This window comes from Botryllus schlosseri, chromosome 4 (assembly GCF_051294905.1).
Source record: "Botryllus schlosseri isolate E-star chromosome 4, Bs_hap1, whole genome shotgun sequence".
NCBI lineage: Eukaryota > Metazoa > Chordata > Ascidiacea > Stolidobranchia > Styelidae > Botryllus > Botryllus schlosseri.
In genome coordinates this window covers 5738235-5763057 of record NC_137239.1, presented here as the reverse complement: position 1 = coordinate 5763057, position 24823 = coordinate 5738235, and the positions used below count along the sequence as shown (strand labels likewise).

Sequence of the window (24823 nt, the reverse complement as noted above, 5' to 3'; positions counted from 1 at the left end):
GACGTATATATCCCCTGGTCGTTAGTCGTTTTACCAAAGTGTAAGTTTGATATTGCCGCGCGATCACAATTCGCTCTTGTTGATCACAAGCCCTGGTCACTGGTATGCTAGAAGATTTTAAAAGATATATTTCATAAATTTTAGAGATCACAGCTCGCGGCTCCTTACAAAACACTGTTGTTCATACAGCAGTCGTGAAACTTGTTGATCTAGTCCTGTAACTATCTGAAGCAAATCATATAAAAAAGTGTTTTGATGCTGCGACATTTGATACAATTAATTACATGGTGTGCATATTGTCAGGGTGCATATAATTAAAGAAATGCTTTTATATACAGCAGACAAGGCTGTGAATTCAGTACTAATGTTACTAGTTATTCACTAAAAAGGTTGGTAATTCATTACTAGTTAATAAATACTTTATTTTCTAGAACTAGTAAAAACATAACTAATATGTTAACTAATATCAAAGTTACTAGAGCAAGAAAAACGGCTGTCTACTATGAGGGTAGTGAATGATATTTTATATGACACTAACATTCGTTTAACAGTACGGCCGTCAGTTTACAGAATTGTAATAGTTTTCTATTTCTGTTTGTCCATTGGCTCTCAAACCGTCGTACGCGTGCCGGGTACCACTAAAGTGGCAGGCCTAGGTGAGATATTTTCAGGTGGTACGCGAGCGGATATGTGATTTTTAATTGTATTCAGTCTACTATTTGCTGTCCTTCGCAGTAATCCACTATAAATACACACGATGCGCATTTACTACAGTTGTGAAGCAATTACGTGACGATATCATGGAGCCACACCAGATTCACATTTAAGAGAACCGAGCATCCTGTGATATCGGATAGCTATACTACTAGGGCTAAAATACTAATCTAATGCATCATTGTATCAAGGAATATATTTTTCCAGCTATCTGGATAGCATACTAATGCATCAGTAAAGCAAGGCCGCTAAATTTCAACCCTGTCGAAACGACAGTATAATCCAGATTACATGAAGTATGGATTTATCGCAATGGAATACGTGTTCGTGGTTTCTATGAAAACCGTATTTAACGCGACCATGAATACCAGCCTGTTGAAACGGCATCTTGATTTAAAAAATGCATAAAAGAAGAATGGAGATCCCTTGGATCGGCGTGTTAGTGCAAGAAAGAGCTTTCAGCCATTAGGTGGCCGAGACCTTACAATTGAACCTGGGCAACGGACAATGTGTCATGAATAGGGCGGTTTTTTTGACATGTCAAAATTTGTCAAATTTTGTCAAAATTGTAGCGTTAGGTCAAAATTTGTCGAAATTTTTCATGAAGTCACACAATTTTTGACGCCTGCATTTTGTTTGTATCGTAGATTTTGCACTGTCGGTGAACTTATAATTTGATATTTTACCGCTGTTAGCAGCCTATTTTAACGGTCTACCGTTGTAAACGGCTAATCGTCTGCTCATTGTGAATCATAAACGGTCAAATAAAACAAATAATAGGTAGACATGGTGTTATGGTCAACGTACCGCAATATCCTAACTGAAGAAAGACTTCTTGTGCATTGCAGCATTCTTATATTAAGAAGCACACGATGGAAATTTGTGATGTAGACAACATTGTCAGAGCGGAGCAACACGGTGTGTCATTCAGGTCAAATTTGGTCAAAATTTGTATTTTTTAGGTCAAAATTTTATTTTTTTAGGTAAAAAAACGCCCTAGTCATGAATAATTTCATACCCCGCATAGACAGGAAACAGATATATCTAGCTAAATTTAATCCGCTTATGTGATATTCATTGGCAATATTCTGTATTAACAACGCCAATTTCCAATAATACTGGTACATTTGACTAAAATTAGTCATTTGGGAACTAGGTACGCGTTGTAGTAAAAGAACAAAAAATTAGTGATACGCGAGCGGAAAAAGTTTGCGAACACTGTGCTAGTCGTTGGCGTTTTCATATTCCATTAATGAAGGATTTCCGTGAGTGACGTGCATTATTGAATTGCTGTGCACACTAAATTATATATTTAACAATAATAATGAATTGGATCTCTTTACAATATAGGCTGTTTTGATCTGGGATGTAATAAATGTGAATACACGTTACATAGCCTATGTCAGGACTGGATCGAACCAATACCATGCATTCTAACTCCATGAACGTATTTTGACTCTACCCAACATCCTCAAGTCAATCATCACGCCGAGACACCATTTATCAGTGATCACACGAAAGTATTTACGAATCACAGCTCCTTCGTCTTTGACGCAGACTACTGCGGGCCTGGTCTGATTCGGTAATCTCTCAACTATGAAAACGCTTGGACGACAAGTGTCGGTTGCGGCGTTGATATTTGTCGCCGGCATGATGTTCACACTGAATTACATCAAGGACCCTCAAAATTTGTTCGGTCGTTTATCAAGCGAAAAAGAACGTTAAAAGGTTTTAATCATTTTGACCCGAACCAGATGCGGTAGCAGTTTTACAGGCGAAGTTTTCGCCGCCACCAAGAACAGTACATACTTGTACGAACCGTTATATCCATTCGGATTTGACTGCACTCCCGGTATCTCTAAAAACAGAAAACTAAGACTGTTCAAACAAATTCTCAGTTGTAACTTCACGGGCCTTGATGAAGCATACAAGTACGGATTCAGCATATCGGGCTGGAAAGACGGAGCATCGTGCAGGAAAAACGGGATTTGCTTCACTGGCGCAAGTGTCGGACTACAAAACAGTTACCGGACGGCATGTAAGCGATTGAAACCGAATGGGAACTGCGGATATCCAATGCGCGATGAAATTCTGAGAAACGTGTGCCAAAACTCTAGTCTGATCATCACCAAAACTACTCGGGTCTGCTCAGTGGAAGACTTGGAAGATATATATCGGCATCTTAAGCGGATGAAAAAGGAAACTTACGTTCTTCATCTAGTTCGAGATCTCAGGTAGGGTTGCATTTTAAACGCACAGTGTTTAAAACAAGTGCCATTATTAAAAAAATTCAAAACGTTGTTATGATTAAGGCATAGTTGTGTAACTACTGTTGTGTGAGTCTACGGACGGTTTGCACCCAATATAGTAGACGTGAACGTTGTGGAGTGGCTGCAACTCGAAATCGCGTCGGTTCAACAGTCATAGCAAGTAGATATAGATTTTTGGTACGGAATGGGCGTTCTGATGATGAAGACCGCCGACCGTAAAAATGCTGCATAACGATGTAGTCCCGGTTAAAGATAGTTCTGGTCTGTATTTGACAGTGGTCGGAACCCCTTTCGTCTGAGGAGCCATATTTACCCTTGATTTTCAATTGTCCATGCCAAACCACTATTACGTCACAATTTGAGATTCGTGAAGTCATGTTTGAACAAACAATAAAACGTTTCATACAAGGGCCTTGTTTTAAATATGTTTGTTTTAAGTTGATTTTTGTTTAAAATGCAATCCTAATCTCAGGTCATTTGCTGAAATTGTAATCAACGAACCTAAACTTACCTATGGCTTTCTACATGTATTTTATGCTTGTTCATATTGATGTTCAACACGTCCTAGTAACAGAACAGCGTTCGTTGTTTAATGAAAACTAGCACTGGTATATTTCATGTTGAAATTTCAGGTCGATTGCGTCCTCCCGTATGAAGCTTGAAGGCAAGTCAGAGATGAAAACAGTCTTGGAAGAAATCAGAATTCAATACTGTCCCCGGCAAAATGCGAATATCGAATATCTGGACAGCGTCTCCCAAGGTCAGAATAAAAACGCAATCTAGGTAGGCCTATACAACAGAGCCCAACCGATTATCGGTTAGACCAGGGGCGGGCAACTTCTCCAGTCGGCGGGCCGGATAGAGAAAAATTAAATACTTGGCGGGCCGGATTGCCGAATCGATACATTATTCGCCAATTTATCCACATATACAAGGAATAAATCGTATTTAATGAATGTATTTTAACGACAGCAATGTCACTTCAAAGCAATCTCTTGCCGATAATGACGAGGATATGATGTGGATTTGAGAACAGCATTGTCATACAGGCGCCGCCATGTTTGCTTCTCTCTGATCATAGTGTCCTATATGGTGTGGACACAAGCAAATCTCATGGCTCAATGAAATTGGTCCAAGTCACACATTTCATTTGGTCATAGGCGATTTGACGGTAGTTTTTGACCGACTTGCCGAGCATTCAATTTAATAAAACGGGTATCAATCGCAAGCTACCGTGGTGCTGGTTGCAAAAATATAAATTTTATTCTACTCGTGGTCCTGGACCCCTCCGTTTCCCACCAAATCAACCTCGAATGTTACATCGTAACAGAGTTTGGTATTGTGACGCAGTCATGCCGTCTGAGCAGCTCCGGAGCAAGTGCGCACGAGAGTAAGAGTGTGAATGCTCAATCGGTTGCGCAACAAGGGCCAATACGCCGCGGTTTACTCTGCTCCTCACCTGCTCCCAGACTGTTGCGTCACAATACCAAACTCCGTTACAATGCAACATTCGAAGTTGATTTTGAGCGGTTCCAGGACCACGAGCAGAATAGAATTTATATTTGCGCAATCAGTACCGCGGTAGCTTTCGATTGATACCCGTTTTATCAAATTTAATGCTCGGCAAGCCGGTCAAAACTTACCGTCAAATTGCCTTTGACCAAAGGAAAAGTGTGACGTAGACCAATTTCACTGCGCCGTGAGATTTGCATGTGTACACACCATATAGGACACTATGCCCTGATCAATCAACACACGGTGCAATCCCTAATTAATAATTCAAGGCGTTCGATGAGCCCGGTGCCCCACATTTAGCAAGATATCAATTCATTAGGGCTGAGTAGGTGATGAGATAGCGTCGTTTTTCATCTGTGTGGCCTATTTTATTTCGATATTGAATTCATGCGGACCGCAGCATCTACGAAATTTGAAAAGTGGCCCGCGACCCGTTTTGACTTGGCGACCCCTGGCATAGGCGGTGTTTACAAAAGACTACAAGTGTGTCGTGCTACATGTCGGCGGTTACGGAATCAAAAATTAGAAATATCGGTCGGGTGTAAATGACCATTGTAGTCTACAAACACCATGATTACCACAAACGATATTAGGGTTGAGTACATCGTAAATGCCGACAATGTAAGTCTTCTCGCTTCGACGAACTTACGCGCAAGCTCCACTCGCACGCTGTGCAAGTGTGTATACATGTATATTGTATAAAATAACATACAGTATATAAAATATGACGTCGTATAAGCAGGTATAGCGGGGAATCTCGGAAGACTGTAGCCACGGGCAACATTATCATATAAGACAGAAAACTGTCCGAGGGCCGGACAAAATCCCTCCGCGGGCCGTATGTTGCCCGCCCCTGGGTTAGACAATAATATCGCATCGATATCACAATTCCAACGAAATATCGGTATAGACCATTGAAGGTAAAAAATATCGGCGATTTTCGTCACAGTATGATAGTATAGACCAGTGCTTTTCAACCTTTTTGAGCTCCATTCGCACTTTTTTTGTAAAATAAATTTCATTCGCACGAACCAATCGAAAATTGCCACAAAAAGAAGATGAAGATACTTAACAACATTTTTTCAAATGTGCAACAAATTGGCTACTATGTAGCTTAAGCTATTAGGTGTCTCAATAAAAAGGCAAATATTTTCGCTCGTTTTGCTTTCAACTATTTCACTAAAACCCTTCTCGACCAAACAATGTTGTTATGTTTTGTACAAGAACGTCTACTGGTGCTTGGATGGCCAGGCCTTAAGATATATTCAACACTCCTATCCAAAATACAGCGTATTTTTCGCGAGTGAAAAATGCTTGTTGGCAGAAATCGTTTTTGAGAGCTGACACAAAGGCCCCGGAGGCTCTAGTTTGTCGAAAGAATAAAAAACCATCATGTGTGTGTTGAGGCTTTTGCCTTATGTCTTGGAACAAAAGGTGAAAAACGATGGAGGAGAGTATAGGCACATTATAGATCGGTACCTCATGATACGTTCATACGTTGCTCCAACATCTGTCTCGCGAGTATATGAGAAGAGAAAATAAACTCACGATACTGTGTCACTGTGTGTTCGACTCTTTAGCTCAGTGGTTCCCAACCTTTTTTTAGACACGCCCTACTTTATAATATAGTGACAAATTTCGCGCCCCCATTATTGTCATATCACGAAATCCAACCGGGATGCTAGCAACCCCAACAGATAGTTTGATGGCATGGAAGGTTATAACTGTTGATGAGAGAATTAAAAAGTATGAAATTCGGTGTATACATGAAGAAACACGCGTGAATTGGAGGTAAATCGCGCAAAGCGCGAATTTTTTTTCAGTTGACCGCTTCTTCGCGCCTCCCTTCAGAGCTTTCACGCTACCCCAAGGGGGCGTGTCCCCAGGTTGGGAACCACTGCTTTAGCTCAATCTAACTTGAGAATTCATAGCAGTATAATAACGGTAAAGCAGCCTTTAGACCAGTGGTTCTTAACCTTTTTCACCTCGCGGACCGGTAAAATTTCAAAAAATGTCTGGCGGACCGGTGAACTTTCAAAATTGGAATGAAGTCAAAATGTAAAGTATGCAACCGTTTTTTTTGCAATGATATGGTGGTGGAGAGTGACATTTAGAGGGTTTTGATCGTATTTAATTATATTCATGATGGCATCCATGTGATTTTATGGTAGTGAGTCTGCCGAGTCGAGGTAAAATTGCCTTGTCCGGATAAACGTGCTACCGCCGAGAGTCCTTTATACAGTCTGTCGCGCCGAAGGCCGTCGGTTTAACCGACCACGCCAACTCTAATAATATTCTTCTCTTTGACAATATCGAGAGATGAAGCGTATCGGAGTCGAACCAAGCACCTTGTCGTGCCACATTGCTCATTGCTCACTGCCACCAGTCGCAGGCTACTCTGGCAACTATACCTATACGAATACAATGCGTGCTGCAAGAAAACACATTACAGCAGCAATACCGGCCATCCGCAAATCCGAGCCGAAAAAGCACTTCGTCAGCCCATCTCCAAAGACGCTGGTCTTGGGATCCCCACAGGGCGATAAGTCAAACTTCCGGGGGCTTCACCCCCAGACCCTACCGTTGGGTGGATGTTTTCGCCTGTATTTGTGAGCACATCCATTCTACACAGCGTAAGCAGAGAGTTTACGTAGCTTAATCGCGCCAATAACGAAAATTTTCGATCATTCACGAGTGAAGCAGTTTTCTCGCGGCCAAATTTTTGGCCCACCTTTTGGAGTCCCATGTTAACCTAAGCTTCATTATGTGATGTGCCGTCGTGGCGTGGTAATGGCTGGTGCCAAAATACCTATAAATCATTACGTATTTCTCAGAAAAGCCACCAAATAAGCAAGACATTTAGGGATACCAAATCGCGCGAAGCGCGAAAAGAAATTGAAAAATGTTAGAAAAAGTTTCAAATAAATACGCTATGATTTATATAGGTTCCTTTTGGTACAGAATTTGAATATTGCAACGAACAACACATTCATATTCGCAATTTATTCACTATAAGCTTTTCAACTGACCCTCATCGGTAGTGGCCGTCAGTATAATACGGAGATTGCAATTCGAAATGTAAAGATGAAATAGGTAGTTACGGTCCTGCACAAAATGAATGAATCGAAAACCAATGATAAAACTGCGCTGATTAGCGATGAGTCGGCTCGTATCTGTTCTGTGTACTAGTCGCTCGCATGTCGTCAAATGACACGTCTTGAACTTTAAGTCAAATCGAACATGTTTCCAACCCTAATGTTACCTCAGGAAGTTATGAATCAGTTTAAAATTTGGTGTTTTATTTCTTTTATCAATGAACAAGCCTTCAACATTGCATCTTGTAATTAAAGTATAAAATTCTAATATGCCTGGCGGACCGGCAGGAATGTCGTCGCGGACCGGCGGTTGAGAACCACTGCTTTACCACCACCAAAATCTGAGCTTTGGTGGCATCTCGCGACCCGAGCCTAACCGATGAAAAGGAATTCATTCTATTACGGGCATGTATGACATACAGAACGCGCACACCACAATTCTACCCAACACAGCTCTCAAAATATGTCTGACGCACGCAATTTCAAATTAGGGCGAATTAAATGTCTCTGCGTGTCGCAGTTATACTACTGTCTACTCAGATTGCTAGAACGGGACTATTCCGCGCCGACAACGGAGCATATCCAATCCATCTCGAAAGGTTTGGCCATCTAGCATCGGTCATTTTTAGACCAAGGTTTTGTCGCTGCTTATGTTTTTGACACCACATTTTATCAGCGGTTTGTTGGCAAAAACTTTACGTCTTCATGTGCCCCGACGCAGAAGGGGTCACCCTCGAAATGAATGAGTCTCATAGGCCTGAACTCGCTCGTTGCACACCCCTACGGCCTACACTAGTTCATCCCGACGGTCTTCGACAATGTTTTCTAGAAAAAACAGTCGTACAAATCTTATAATAAATTCTAATTATAAAGCCAAATTTTCTGCGTGTCTCGCTTATTGGGTACTAAGGCACAACACAGTGACCTTGTATATGTAAAAACTATCGCAGTATTTTGCAATAAATTCATCAAATAGATCTGGCAACGTGTCGATCCAAAATTATACCCTTTGCGGTCCATACTTTGATAACCCTTGAACGGGTAAAAATTTACGTTACAGTAACTTGCAAACGTGAGTCTGTAATTATTGTATTTACTATACTATCTTCGTGCCTCGCGCTATTCGAACAGTTAATACGAAAATATGATGATTGTTTAGCGAATGAAAGCAGAAAGTTAATTTGACGTCATTATTCAGCCAGTCGCAGGCTCAGACGGGCTGATATATTTTATGTCTGCCACTACACCAGCTTCCAAACCAGGCTTCTGGTTACGTAATATTTATAGTGCGAATATATTAATTCACTACAGCTTATGAGTGCTACGATTAGTGCTGCGTCGTACCAGGTTTTTACAATTGCGTCGCAACTACAAAAGTTACACTGACATTCAATTTCCTATTAGGTTTATATTGATTATTTTACGTCAAAAAAATTAACAAATAATCACGATTTTCGTTCGCACTTGATCCGGATGTTCATTCGCACCATTCGCACCACCTTCGTCATTCGCACTGCGATTTTTTTCATTCGCACAAGTGCGAACCGTCACACAGGTTGAAAAGCACTGGTATAGACTATATAGAATTATACACTGGGAATGCTCTACTAGGAATATTACTATATGTTTTATAATTTGCTGGACTCCATACATAGCTTTTCTAATTTATTTCGTCCCCTTTTCTATACGATTACATGTCTTACGCAATATTTAACTGACAGGCAAGACAGTACAGTACAATCGTCTATCGTTGCTGACGGTAGATACATGAAAATAAGGTACGAGGATTTCGCGACCAATACGATCGAAGGAGCCGGCAAAGTTTTCCAGTGGGTTTGAATATATATTATAAAGATGCTATCAGTGTTGGGATCAAGTCACTACCTTCGAGTCACGAGTCATTTCGAGTCATTGCTCATTTTGACTCTAGTCAAGTCAAGTCAATCGATTTTCGAACGTGACTCGAGTCACGTCAAGTCACTCGATTTTTGGAGGTGACTCGAGTCAAGTCGAGTCAAGTCAAGTCAAGTCACGAGTCAAGTCACAATTCAAGTCAAGTCAAATTGCCCTTTCGAAGCATGAGGCATGCTTACGTCTGTGCATTTTGCTAGCTGTCAGAAATACAGATTAAGTGTTCATTGTTTCTAGACATATAAACGAATAAAAGGTTTTAATATAAACTCAGGAAGGCGCTTTATCGCTCACATATATACGTATAAATGCTGAACTACGTAAGTAATTGCATAGGCTCGGATTACAGTTACCGGCCGAAATAGAGAATAGAGAAACGAATTGATAAGATGCGATACATTACCCATTTATAAATTGATATGATATAATTCTGGCCTGCGCCAATGGTTGAGGACTATACAAACTATATTGGAATTCAATTTCAAAAAAAACTAGAGGTATGGTTAAGTTAAGAACAGAGAACAGAAATACACATTTTGGTATTAAATTACTTTACTTCATTAGTTTACGACAGCGTGAGCTGTAAGCTTCGATCACATCATTTGCGGTCAATTTATTAGTGAGAGAACAATGGAGGCTCAGTAAAACGCACGATCGTTGAATGATTGGTGGCTCTCACGGGTTACACCAGCGTTTAGCGTACAATCCGAACATATGCAAGACACAATGATTTTTATCGACATCGATTGCTTGATGACTCGAAATTGACTCGTGAATTTTGCTCCGAGTCACGAGTCAATCCACATTTCTGATACGCCGAGTCAAGTCAAGTCATTTTAGCAAAGTGACTCGAGTCAAGTCAAGTCATGCGGAAAAGGTGACTCGAGTCAAGTCATGACTCGAGTCATCCCAACACTGGATCCTATAGATATAAAACCGTTTTCTAGGTAAATGCAAGGTGGAATTTGAAATTCGACAACAGTATCCCAACCAATCGAGTTCCGCAATTTGAGTCATGACCTTAAAGCGCAGTGCGGTTGCATTCTGATACGAACACACTGCGTCCGATTGTCGACAACCATTATAAATACTAAACCTCAGTGATCGGAATCTATATCATCTTTTAGCCAACAAAGATGCGGCAAATCATTTGGTTTCCGCAATAGCAAGTTGCATTTGTGATCCCGTCAAAGAGGTGGCCAGTGTGGTCACCGTTGGTTCTCTTGTAAAAGTACAACTCCTCATGTCTCAGGAAGGAATGTTTAGGTCGCAACTGATACTTTGAAAACTACTGGTGTAAAACCTACGAAGACTCGTATCAGAATGTGGACTTGTGAATTATCAATGTTCGCGAACCCAGCACGAATGTTAAATGAACATTTTAACCACCCCTAAATGAGCCAATGCCCGCAATAGATTGATTTAAGCCACGGCGTAGTTATGGTAGATAGCAATGAAATGGATTTGATAACAACGGACTCAATCATGCCCTGATCCTAATCTAGCAGCTTGAAGAAATTTTCGAATCCTGATCCAATCGGGATCTCTGAAAATTGTCTGATTGGTGTCAAAAATCTAAAATCCTCCTGATCGTGTACGTCTGCGGTTCGTATAGTATGGGCCGCGAGAGATATAAAATTATGTCGCGACCACACCAGAGTGATCTTTTAATATGTGTGTAATAGTTGCTGAATTTCTTGAAACAACAAAATTTTCTTTGCTCATCGCGCGATCGTGCGTCTAGGGTACGAAAGCCAAGAAGCGAGACACGCATTAAAGTGGCCACGACAATAATATTTGATCCGCAAATGCGTCGACCCTATTTGCGTTAAGCAAGTCTGTTTGATATCATGCTAGGATTTGTGTGACACTGTACGCACGCATCTGAATTACAGTAACACATGACGGTGGAGAGAAATTGAAGTATCACTTTTCACTACTTCAGGGGAAAACGATACCATAGACATGGATGCCTTATCATGTCTCAACATGGAAGTGTTTGTCATGTGAACATGAGATTTTAAAATCATGTCAGTGTTTTCATGGAATTAACATGATACAGAGCGAGTCATGTCATATCCATGATAAAACCCATGTTTATTTTTTACAGTGAGGCGATGTAAAGAGGAGGCATGCACACTGAATGAAAGTAAAGAATACGGTATAGAAAATAATGCGACAAGAATAGGGCGGCATGTCATGGAAAGCGAGATCGATGGTCGCTCTGCGTGACTATGACCACCGACCAGGTTTGCAGGTATAACCGCTCGCTATATAAGCGTGCCTTGCTCGATGCGTCCGTGAATACGTGATGCAATGTACCGGGGAAATGCGCTTGATTTCTCTAAACTGTGTTGGAGTACTTGAACACGACATGCGACTTGACACACTTGTACAGGTACACGACATGCGACTTGACCCGACTTGAACCTGGTTTGACAGCCACTATAAGTAGAGACCTTAAAAAAATAATCCGAAGACCAACCCGGCGTATGAAATTTAAACAAATCTGGTCTTAAACGAAAACTACTATCACACTGATTCCGACAATACGAATTAAATCCTTGTGAAGACAAATGAAACGACCTCAAAACAGCCCCTTAAGTCTGAAAATCGGCATTGATCAGAACAATTGCTGAACGAAAGTGGCCATTGTTATGCTCATTGTGTTGCGGCGGTGCCATTGTTGGAGCAATGCCGGTTTTCAGACTTTGAGGGCTGTTTCGGGGTTCATGCATGGTTCCATTTACCTGAAAAAATTTCAATTTGTATTTTCAAAATCACTGCGACACCAGCTTTCGATCAAGGCCAATTACATTAAATGTCAGCGCTCAGGTCGCCAGATAGAGCACTGCCAATTATGCTACTTTTAGATTACTCCGCAAGAAGAGACACTCATTGCCCATGCGTAACCGCCGGGAGTTGCGTATCTATCCGTAGGTTAGTAATCATCGGAGTCCGCACTCTGGTGGCCGGTATAGCCAATGCAGTTTGTTTGTTTGTAGTATTCATGGTGTTTGTCGACTACTATGGTCAATTGGTCATATACACCAGGCCGATATTCTTCATATTTATTCCGTAATCGCCGACTTATAGCACGGCCCACTTCTAGGCTTTTTTGGTAAAACACCGCTTACGCCAATGCCAATGCAGCCAATGTAGTCGTCGGCCAGAACTGCTCTTTATTAGTTATTTTCGGTAAAAAAGCGCTAAATGATCGCTAAATACTTTTCAAAAATCGCTAGATTTATCGCTATAGGTGCTAGATCTATATTTTTGGCGCTAAACCGGATGAAACATCGCTAGATCTAGCGCGAAAATCGCTAAATTGGCAACACTGACTGGGCTACACTAACACACTGTCCCATTTCGCACTCCAATCCTCCAATTAAAGAGAAGCCCTCAGAATTTTTGTTTATCGCGCTATGGGTGCGCAAGGCAATCGTTTTTAGGGGGTTGACGAAGTGCTGTTACGGCCCCCCTCTTACTCATTGTCTTTATTACATTCCTTAGAATATGAGGTTGGGGGGCGCTGGAGCACGATAATCTTTGAAAGGGGGCGCTGGAGGAAAAAAGGTTAAGAACCACTGGGCTACACAACACACTGTCCTATTTCGCGCTCCAAGCCTCCAATTAAAGAGACGGAACTAACTCAAGAATTATTTTGTAAACGAATGTGGGCGCAAATACAATTTAATTAGAAGAAGGAGAACGTGAGATCGCCAGTCTTGTCTAGAGAGAGGATGGTGTTTCTCAGGGCAAGCGTGTTGAAATCGACGTCGTAAACAAGGTTGCTTCGATTGTCTGATAACTAAATCTATTGATGCGTTTTAAGCACTATACTGTAAAAAATCTGGTAGATTTACTAGGAAATCTCTGTAAATTGTGCAACGAATTACCGGTCACAGCCAATTACTGTGCGTAGCTTGTAATTTTACATTTTGGTATGTAATATTACCCTAATTTAGCTGTAAAATAAGTTACCAGAATTTCTTCGCGCAAAATTACTGACATTTACTCGTTACTGCAGTTTACCAGGCTATTGGAAAAATAGATTAGCTTCAAAATCGCTGCAGCCAATGTATGCGTGGAACTGAATGTTACTGATATATATCATTCTAAATGTAATTTGACCTGATTTAACCTCGTTCGCGAGACTGTCTGACATCCGGAAAGTTTTGGCCCTAGTGCCAATTTAAGTAGGCCTATAGTAAGGGTAGGCCTACAAGAAACAACTGACAATCGTAGCTAATGTGTTACACCATAGCCATTTTATTATAAGGCTATTGCTGTACGGCCGGTCTCGCTGGTTACATTCCTTGTCACGGATAAGGCTGATAAGTTAGAAAATTAGATTAGGATGTTTAATATTGCTCTGGAAACTAGAAATATCAGTACCGCATGCTCAGCTGACAATTTGATAATGGCGGACAAGGCGACCTGTAATAGGTTACATTAGGTTACTGCTTTTCCTGAGATTCGTAGTAAACAACCAACGCACAACTGTGACATCACAAGCAGCGTCTGGTTAAGTAAGTACAGTAAGTAGTGAACAAGTGATTTGTGGTACAGAACTTCAGAATAACGCGAAACAATAACTTCATATTGTTAATTTATTCGCTAAAAGCTTTTCGACTAACTCTCATCAGTAGCGAACGTTAGTGATGGGGTGAATCAAATTCGAAATGTAAGAACTATTTTGTCTGTATGACGTAATAATAACAAAAACAAACAACTAGTAGACGGGCTAGATACGGTAGTAACGGTACAAAACAAACGTTAACGAGTACATATTCGGTTATAAATAACCGATAACACAACACATAACATTAATGAAATATTCCAAGAGTGTAGAGGCGTTCCTTCTGGCGACAGAGAATCGGCTTTCGTAGCTTTATGATCGTAGATTCCAGGACCTTTAAATGAAACAGAGAACGGCCACGAGCAAGTATAGAAAATTGACTGTCATTGTAATGATCAGGACATTCTGGATGGGATAAGAGATGCTGTCCAATAGCCGAATTACAAGCAGTAACTTGATCATAATCACGCAGTGTGTCAACAGACTGCGATGAAGGAGTTGGAGAAACATTATTTATTCTAATTTGCCGTGGGACATGCTGGCGAATTCTTTGCTGCAAGCGCTGAGACGTGCGACCTACATACCGACTGTCACATCGGCACGTGCCATCAAAGAAGGGCTACTGATTGTACCCAGTTCACTCTGGGCAAGAATAAGCCATTAAGTGTCCGCTTATCTCGCCTTTGACTGGATGAGTATAGCCAGTGGTTCTCACTTGCCTAAGCTCTCTTACGAGAAGGATTATCAGCCACTGTGCGTTGGGTATTCCTGGGCGATCGTCTCAATCAACAGATTATACACTTCCCATCGATCCAAAGTAAGGGACCGAAACCAAGCCTCTGCTAAATGCGAGGGAAACAACTCGGGGGACGTCCCTCGCATCATACGTAGAATATTATTTTTAAGCGGACCCCACGATGTCTCGATACACTGAGTATGAGCACCAGTAACTGGCGCCACAAAGTTACCGGTGTGGTTAACAGTATCGTGATGATATCCAATACTGCATCGGTATGAATGATTGTGCCCAATTCTACTTCGGCGAGAATCAAGCCATGGAGAGTTCGCTTGTCTCGCCGTTCTACTGGGAAGAGCCTCAGCTCGCCGGCTTTCCGATGTTGTTTATTTTCAGAATCAATAGAAATTGAAACCTGACGCATTCCAACAACCCAAGGACCACGAAGATCACGAGTTGACGGACTGGCAATACCAACATCTATGTTGGGATTTCCGCTTGGTCCTGGACCACCCTTGAGATCCGAACCAACTCCGGAGCCCCCATCACTATCGCTATCACCAACATCGCTTACCCCGGAAGTCCGCCCAATGTCATCATCGTCAGCAACCTCGACGCTACTCACTGGCCGTTGATCCCCACGCAACAAGCGGCCGCGGTTCGCCTTCCTTTTGCCACGAAGCAGGGATTCATCAATCTCCACGAGGATCCCGACTCCCCCCAACTTCGCGCGTCGTTGAAAAGCTGCAATGCAAATTTCGCGGCAGAAATTTCGCCATGGCAGTCGACAATGGTTGACTCAGCTATTCCGAGTGATATCGTTGTATCAGCGCCTAATCTACCCATCGACCAGTGATAAATGATCTGCATCACCTTCTGATAACTGAGTTTGACGTTTGCCCGACTCAAACCGTCAGTAAATGCAAAAAAGGTGCCGGTCCTCGGGGACACGCGAGTTTTGCAGGAGTTGCAGCGAATCCCAATACACGTGTCCGGGTCTTCGCCTTGCTCCCATCGATCCCGGGCAGATAGCGGTTTCAGATTTCGAGGTCTTGCACTCCAACGCAATCTTCCCCTCCTCCTGCACCTCCTGTTCGGGCATTTCTGGAATGAATCAGGCGAGCGAATCAGTCCTTTAGCAACCAAGAAATCCCGCAAACGGGTTTCATCGCGTAAAAGATTGTACAATTTCGCCTCCATCGTAACTTCGAAGTCAAAGAAGAACTCCACGTGTATTTTTTGCGTGTATATAGATAATGAGGATAATATAGTTCAATGTTACGTCACTGACTACTATTGGTGCAGCCATTCTTAAACAATTAGCCTATGCTGGTAATAGTACTTGTACTAGTACTGGTAGCCAGAACATAAGGTATGGTATGGAAAGGAATGGGAATTTTCCATAACATAGCAACATTCTTCCATACCATATTTGATACTTTGCTATTGTGACTATTATGGAATTGTGACTTCTGGATGCAGTGAAAATAAGTGAAAGTTTGGCCGATAACTGAAAAGAGTCGTCCCATGTTGTTCACTGAAGTTGGTAGGTTCTGCACTGTGAAATACACTACCACATTCAACGAATGATTCTTATTCAATCAATCAATGAAATTGATACGGAATTAAAATGAAGAATATCGGCCTGGTGTAAATGTTTATCGTAGTTGACAAACACCATGAATACCACAAACAAACAAACTCAAGCCACAGCTATCTAAGGAATGTGGTCTGTTTTGTCGCCTTAGTTTGCTAGTATTCATTAAGCGAAACTGCCTCGTGATTTTGCGGATACAATCTTGACTTCATATGTTTAATGCATGATAAAAACAAAATCCATGTGAGTGGAGTAGTACAAGTAGACAGAATCGAAGAAGCAGAAATACTATGTATCTGAATACCTCAAGCATAGGCCTTAGGCCAACTGGTGCTGCCGTGAAGTATGTGTTCTGCGTAAGGTCATGAGCAAGGAAAAGTTTTAGAAAACAGCTCAAAAAAGATTCGGTGTCATGGCTATAAAAGAAATTGCCCCAAGAATTTGCTACCGGGACGGTCATATACCGATTGGATCGCTACACTACGTGAAATCTGCAATTGCAGCTTCACGAATTCGAGAGAACAATGGAAACTGCAAACTTCCCTATACACTATATTTTGGAGGCCGATTCCGAGTCCGTCAAAAGCCCGATACGATTGTATCTGGTATCGATGAACGCGTGGTACTGAGATGAATTCAGCGGTACCTCATTTGGCCCTGTAGCGTCTAGGGGCGTGACGGAACCTCGGATAGCCCTCCTATGAAAACCCGTCTTCCGTCGCTTTGTCATCAATTTCGACGAGGACTCGCAAGGGATTACGCCTAAACGGTCTTGGCCAGGCCGGACAATGCATTCAGCGTTTGACTCTTCCTACAGTGTTATTTAGCAGAGTGTAAACGTGTTTCTATATACTTGCATGCTACCGATATCACCCCATAAGCAAGTTATACGCTAGCCAACAACCCAATCGCAGGGATTTGGTATTTATGATACAATAAATATTAGGGATGTTCAAAAACGACTCTTTCTCTCAAATCGTACTGGCTACTTGATACAACTCTTAGGTTACCTAATTTAAACCTACACACCAAATTTGGTTCAATTCCGGCAAGTAGCCGCATTGCCACAGGACAAGAAACTTTCTATTGATTATAAAAAAATAAATAATGAAAAAATTGAAAATTTTCTGTTCAGCACATGAAAGTGTTGAGTTATCTATAAAAACGATGTTCACCAAATCAGGTTTATTAATATGTTCATCGTTTCAAAGCATCACAAGACTGCGATACAATAAAAAGATAGAAGGTGTCGAAACGACTTGGAGTAGCCATTAAGATCAGACACCCACCTTAGCCTAGGCGAAGTAAATAAGAGGCAATGAGGCAATGAGGCATGCACACTAAATGAAAAGTATTGCAGAGAATATAAGACGGAAGCGACAAAATGAGCTGGCATGTGGCGGAAGGCGAGGTGGATGTTAGGTCGTGTTCCGGTAATCCCCAAGGCGTTCATTTAGAATAAATTGCTTGTATTTCGACTTGAATGCGGACATTGACATGCTCGACGACTGTCGGATAGCCGACGAGATGCTGGGGTCCGGCATACTTGATAGATTATATGGTAGTTGTTCTTCGTTGACGCGCGTGTGCTGTACTTGCGCGCTTTTGGCGACAGCGATGGAACCGCTGCGACCGTTGCTCAAAAAGAGTGATAAGTTTGAAAGTAATGAGTTGCACAAAGATGCACCAAACGTGTACTATGGAAGAATACGCCTCACAAAAGCACAGGATATCCCGCAATTATGCTGTATGGTCACTCTGTACAAGATGCAATACCTTGTCAAAAACGATCGCTCATGCGAAGTTGACACGACGACAAACTTCGTGTTGACAGGAAAGCTGCCAAGCGAAAGCAGGCGTCTGATAGATACTATAACCAGCGAGTTAAGTATTTACCTAGAATGCATGTTGGTGACTATGTGTCTATTCAGAACAACCAGTACAGTGGTACATCCGCTACAGCACCGTCACCCATTCCGCGAAGATACATGAATGTTAGGGATTGTTAGGGCTGAAGACAGAACAATCTGTCGATCTAGTCAAGTAGATCTAAACTTGCATTCAATTCTACGACTGATATCCGCCCATGCGTCTGACCGGAGTCCGCAGGAACAATCTTCCTGGTTTTCAGAAGCGGTCTGGATTCCAGAATGAGCCGAATCCTGTATAGTGAAAGTCGGTGTATCTGTACCTGTACAATAATCTCCCGGTTAAGTATACTTAAATTGAGTAGTAGCCTATATATGGAGGCAAGAGCTGACTGGCTTCCTTCAAACACTTCCAGAATGACATCTATTTTATTTTGCCAGATGTGTTTCAGTGTACATAACATCAGTACCGTATTTTCAGTTATTTGTAACATTGTATTGTTGCAGGATGTCAGCGACAGCCATTTTAGATACATTGAATAGTTTAAGACAGTGCTTTTCAACCTGCATGACGGTTCGCACTTGTGCGAATGAAAAATAATTGCAGTGCGAATGAGGAATCCTTAAATCCTTAATCCAATCGAAGTTACATTATGGCATCCTCTGTTGGGGGGGCTGCCAGTGAAACTGCACTCAAGCCACTGCAGAAACTACAGCATCGCCACGTTTATGTATCAGTTTGACTGTGGTCGTTACCCCGAATATTTCAATGACTTCTTTACCTCTGAATCAAAAGCGCACAAGTACAACACACGCGCGTCCCCGTCGTCCAAATATCATATGATCGACCAAAAAGATCATCGCTCTATCAAATATGCCGGACCTGATGTGTGGAACAGTATCCCGCCGGCCATCCGGCAGTCGACGAGCATGTCCAGTCCACATTCAAGTCGAAATACAAGCAATTACTACTAGATAAATACAGTCCATCCTCAAGATTACCGGACCACGGCTGACATATCGATCTCGCTTCCCATGACTTGCCGCCCTATTTCTTGTCGCTTCCTTTTTCTAAACTATCTTCTTTACTTTCATTCAGTGTGCATGCCTACTCTTTACATCGCCTAGGCCAAGGTGGGTGTCTGATTCCATAGACAACTCCTAGTCGCTTCGACATCTTCCTTTCTTTTCATTATAGCGCATTTTTTGTGGTGTATTGAACTGATAAAATTGCTAATAAACCAATGATGATAATGATGAAGGTGGTGCTAATTGTGCGAATGAAAATCCGGATCAAGCGCGAATGAAAATCGTCAAGAATTGTTAATTTTTCTGGCGTGGAATAATTCATTTCAATTATAGTTTAGAAATGGAAGTAGTTTGAACATATGCCTTGTATCTGAATACCTCGAGCATAGGCCAACACGCGACGCCGTGAAGGGTCCGTGGACATATGAGCATGCGACATTACAGCTTGCGACAATTTGGCATGCGACACATGAGAATGGGCGTCAACTTACGGGTTAGGGTTGAATTTATGGTTGGGTTAGGGTAAGGTTTTATACAGTCACATGCTGAAGTGACGCATGCTGATGTGTTCCATGCTGAACTGACGTTTTCCATTGTGTCGCATGCTCATTGCCAGTGGCGGCTCGTCCTATAGGGCAACTGGGGCATTGCCCCACCTAAAATTCTGTTCAATAACAATTTAACCAGTTATAGACGCACAGCGCTCAATATATATCGAGATCACAGCGAAACCCGCGTTCTTCTTGTGCTTTCGCTTGCAAATGCCCATACATAGCGAAGTCTCCGCGAAAATCGAATTCTCTTCTGTGTTTTCGCTTTGTGAATGCCTAGCCGGGGCTTGCCCCGGTAGCGCTCATAACAAGCTTTCACTATCTATTCTCTCAAAGCTGCGCACAATTAAGAAACGTTGCTTTACTCTCTCCTATTCGTAAAATGGCCGAGCAACCGGGGCAAATATGCTTGCTCGCCCCTAAGGTGTGATGTAACAATCGTATCTATATCTGAACTCGGATACCGTGATATGCGTTGAGTCGACCGTTGCTGGTACAGGTCGATTTTGATGGTGTTTCACACTATGATAATTCTTGAAACTTGGTATGTCATGTCGTGATGGTGGTATTTAACACTGTCCTAAGTTTCAGGGTTTCTACTCAAAGTTTAGGGTAGTAATTCCGTTTCCAAAGTCGAGTGTGTGCTGATCGGTCATGTATCGCAAACATATTTCACGCAAAGCCGGTATTGGTCTCCATTGATTTTAACGATGCTCCTTAGCTAGATCCGTCATGAACTTTTACATGGTATGTCTTGATTTTAGTATCGAACGCTGTGCCAAGTCTCAAGGTTGACACTCAATGATTAGGGCAGCAATTTCGTTATTAAGTTCGAGTATGGTAGAGATGTGCGCTGATCTGACACTTAGCCTACCTAACGCATTGCGGATTTCACGCAAAAGCCGGTGTATCTGTGTTTTATACTGAGATAGGTGATGAGATGATGATATCATGAAACAGTTTACTAACATCCTCGGTTTGCATTCAAATATTTAGTTTTATTTTATATTCTCCAATGTCAATTTCACCGTGGAATGGTGGCCTTCGGGCCATTTGCTCACAATTACAACCCCTGTCAAGCGCGACAGCTGTTTCGTTTTCGATGGCGGCTAACAGCTGATCGCTTAATCAGCCGATTCCTCAGTAAATATTACGCAAAATTCGGCGTTGATCTGTTCGTATTAATTTTGACAGTGTACCATACCGAAAACGGTCATGAGGCTATACTTCTCGATGATTTCATGTAACAGTGTACCAAGTTTTCGGCTTTCATCCACGTATTTATTCGGTAATATATTTTCCGAAGGCGATTTTGCAGCAGACATATAGACTAGGCTTACCATACGTCCTCTTTTAAGAGGATTTGTCCTCTTTTTTGACTTTTTTGAAAGTGTCCTCGGAGGACGCCCTTTTGTCCTCTTTTTTGAGATTTTGTCCTCTATAGACCGTAAGCCGTATGTGTCGTGTGACAGTCTCCAGCCTCAAGGCCAGAATCTCCCAAGCTGTACCGGGACCGAATTTCCGAGGCTGCTATCCGTAGTTCTTCAGAATGATGTTTTGGATTCAATATGACATTTCCTTGTCCAATCTATGAGATAACAATTGCGTATGTGTCCGAACTCGTTGACCTTTCCAGTTAGGCATACGCAATCTCTCGATTTATAGTCATTTCCATTTCTGCAGATAAGTAGTCAGGTCAAGTGCGAACATGAATCGTGTTGAATCTTTGCTCCGTACGCCGTTTAGCCAGCTGCCTTTAGAGCAAAAATTAGAGGTAAAGCGACTAGGTCCGTATCAGCCTAGAAATTGCCCATTGATCCAATCGTACGCCGGAGGAAAGCGCACTCGTGCCTTTTCTTCAGCGCATTTCGATAAAAATGAATGGCTTACTTATGGCGAGGATAAAAACGCCTTGTTTTGCTTTTACTGTCTTTTATTCGACAGTGCCGGTACCGGAAGCAGTGGCTCTTGTTGGAACAAAATTGGTTATCGCGATCTGAAGCATTTGTCAGAGCGTCTGAAAACGCACCAAAAATCCCAAGTGCACATGGCTAGTGCAGTTAAATATAAATTGTTTGGCAGAGTAAATGTAATGTCGCAGCTCAATGAAAGTTATCGCGTATCAGTCTGCAAGCACAATGAGCTTGTAGATAAGAATAGGCATGTTCTCTCTCGGGTGATTGATGCCATTAAATTTATTGGAGTTCATGAATTGCCCCTTCGAGGCCACGATGAGAAGGAATGCTCTCTCAATAGGGGGTATTTTTGGATCTAATTAAATACACGGCTTCCATTGATAGCATTTTGCGCGAACATCTCGACACCGCGACAGTAGCTAAGGGTACCTCAAAGACTATTCAAAATGATGTGCTTGATTCGATATATCACATCTATCTACAGCATTTGTTTACCGAGATTGTTGACGCTGAATTTCTATCTATTCAGTCTGACGAAACAACTGACATTACGTGTTTGTCACAACTAGTCGTGATTTTTCGGTTCACGAAATTTGGTATGCCAGTCGAACGATTCCACAGCTTTGTGGCTGTTGACGATCGCACTGCTGTCGGAATTTCTTACGTATTAAAAAAAACATTACAGCCCTATTCAGTTGAGTCGAAACTTATTGCGCAATAACCTACGACGGCGCAGCAGTCATGAGCGGATCGCGACATAGCGTACAAGTTTTAATGAAAGAAGTTTACCCGCATGCGCATTTTTTGCATTGCTACGCGCATCAGCTCAATCTTCCATGGATAACAGCTGGCTTTTTATAATGTTTTACGTTTATGGGTGCCACCGCTTTGATTGCCTATCTCCTGGTCGTTAACGCATCAGGATCGTGTACCAAACACTTTCGGACGAGGGCAAATCGATTTGACTCGCTTTCGGGACGAGAATCCATATACAAATCGGGTCGGAGGCGCTGCAGCACTTTACAGAATTCCTGAGCATGGAACGATTAAAACACCACAAGGTGTCATGCGAATGCTCTTTGTAGGTAGTTGGTCTGTGTATTTTTGGTATAGTCTTACTCGGCGCTTGCGTAATCTCTACCACGAAATCATAACGCATGCTACTAAGGATAACCTGATGATTGATTCGTGGCATGGGAACGATTCTTAGTTCGCGTACATTTTGTAAAATAATCATTTGAATAAAAAACAGTGAATAAAACATTTGTTACCGCACTTCAAGTCACGCCACCGGCAAACCTCTCGCGGCACCTACGTTAAAAATCATTGTTTACGGGAAATTCATGTGGCCATCATGAACGTTGAAAAACGCTACTGTGACGTCATATTGATAACAAGTCGCTTGCGGCCCTTGCCCCACCACCCGATATTGTCACGAGCCGCCACTGCTCATTGCTCATATGTCGGGCAACCGCCGTGAAGTACTCTGCTAATAGGCTCAGTATGTTAATATGTTCTGTGTTTTGTGCTACTTGTTGTTTTCTTCTGTTACGACAATACACGAATCTGTCATTGAGCTGTGTACCTGTTGTTATTGAAATCGAGTGATAAACGAGGAGCAATATGATAAGAGTTCGAGTGAAGTTGAAGACTGATGTTATTGAAAGGCTTTTCCTGGTATGACATTGATCGGCGAGGGCATAAATATGACTGCGTTAGAGTCATCATGGCTATTGATCGACTGGCGAGGGATGATCAGATGCATAAGGTGTGGGCAAGGAAAAGTTTTAGCGATACGTTGCGATGCGAAAACGGGCCGTAGGTAGTTGGTCATGATCGCTAGTCGTAGCTACTTGGATTTTGGCCCCAGGAAAACAGCTGGGTAGTAACTGTGTATGTCAGTGATTCATTCTTATTTATGTTAAACTGCTACCGCAAGATATCGGTGTCTTGAATGCTACCGCAAATTATCAGTTAAACTCATTTCTGGTATCCCTTTTCCCGAATCTGAGTAGGCCTACAGGCGAAATAACTTCAGTAAAATCGGCTTGTAGTTTAACTTGAATTGGGACACTGGACGTGGACATGCTCGACGACTGTGGACCGATTATAAACACCCTTTTCCCGGATCTGAATATAGGCGAAATAATTTCAGTAAATTCGGCTTGTATTTTGACTTGAATTGAAACACTGGACAATGACATGCTCGACGACTGTGGGATTGCCGGCGAAATACTGATCCACTGTTCTACTCCGTCCGTCAACGAATGCACTGTGAAAAAATCGTTAAGTTAAATGCCGACGCTATCAACAGCATGCGTAGCGGTTTGGATTATGCCAAAGTCACTCAACTATGACAAGTCGTCCGACTAATAAGCGCAATGTTATGAGAGTACTGGAGCGCAAAATGTTGCACAAAAGTCCGTCGGCGCTAACCTGCGGTAATGGAAATCCGTGCTTGGCGACCTTATATTTCGACTTTTAACGGTTATTTCTCGAGAATTATTTGGCTGTGTGGGATTTCAAGGATTGCAGTATGTATTTCAACGATATTAAAACAAAATATTTCTATATGGTTGACCTTCAAACGAAATATACCTTATATATGCTGCAATATCAATCTTGGCGTAGACCGAAAATATTACTAGTCGGGATGCAGGATTATTGCTGGTCATGACCGTCCAGTTTTACAGTCCACCATAGCCGCACGAATTCCATGACCTGGTATCACTGCCCAATGGAACTGGAGTACTCTCTGACTAGACAACCAACCTGCTAGCAGACAACTACCACCCTTCACACCGGGATTTCTGACTAGCCTCCGCTTCTAAAAACATGTCTGCAGCAACAACAGCAATAGATAAGAACTAACATGTAGAAACCTTATCCTCAAAGTCTTCAGATGTAAAAATAAGTTTTTTGTTATTTTTCGTCTTATACCTGACCTTGCAGCATATTTATAAGCATACTGGTTTCTCCCTCGTACGATTCTTCGTTTCTCTTCAACAATTCTAAATCTGACAACAAATTTACGGGTGC

At 42.0% G+C, this 24823-nt stretch overlaps 1 protein-coding gene across 1 annotated transcript; it reads left to right on the top strand.

The window, feature by feature from the left end:
• The first annotated feature begins 2050 nt into the window (after nucleotides 1–2050).
• On the top strand, nucleotides 2051–9563 carry LOC145436923 (uncharacterized). Its single transcript, XM_080314119.1, has 3 exons — nucleotides 2051–2948; nucleotides 3617–3744; nucleotides 9321–9563. Exons 1-3 carry the CDS (start codon nucleotides 2791–2793, stop codon nucleotides 9431–9433), a joined length of 399 nt encoding a protein of 132 aa, XP_080170245.1. The 5' UTR covers nucleotides 2051–2790; the 3' UTR covers nucleotides 9434–9563.
• The last annotated feature ends 15260 nt before the right edge of the window (nucleotides 9564–24823 follow it).

Bases quoted from the DNA above. Each gene is read 5' to 3' on its own strand.
- LOC145436923 (XM_080314119.1), top strand. From the start codon at position 2,791: ATGCGCGATGAAATTCTGAGAAACGTGTGCCAAAACTCTAGTCTGATC. The intron at 2,949-3,616 runs GTAGGGTTGCAT...TTGAAATTTCAG, and splicing joins CATCTAGTTCGAGATCTCAG to GTCGATTGCGTCCTCCCGTA. The intron at 3,745-9,320 runs GTCAGAATAAAA...CTGACAGGCAAG, and splicing joins TCTGGACAGCGTCTCCCAAG to ACAGTACAGTACAATCGTCT.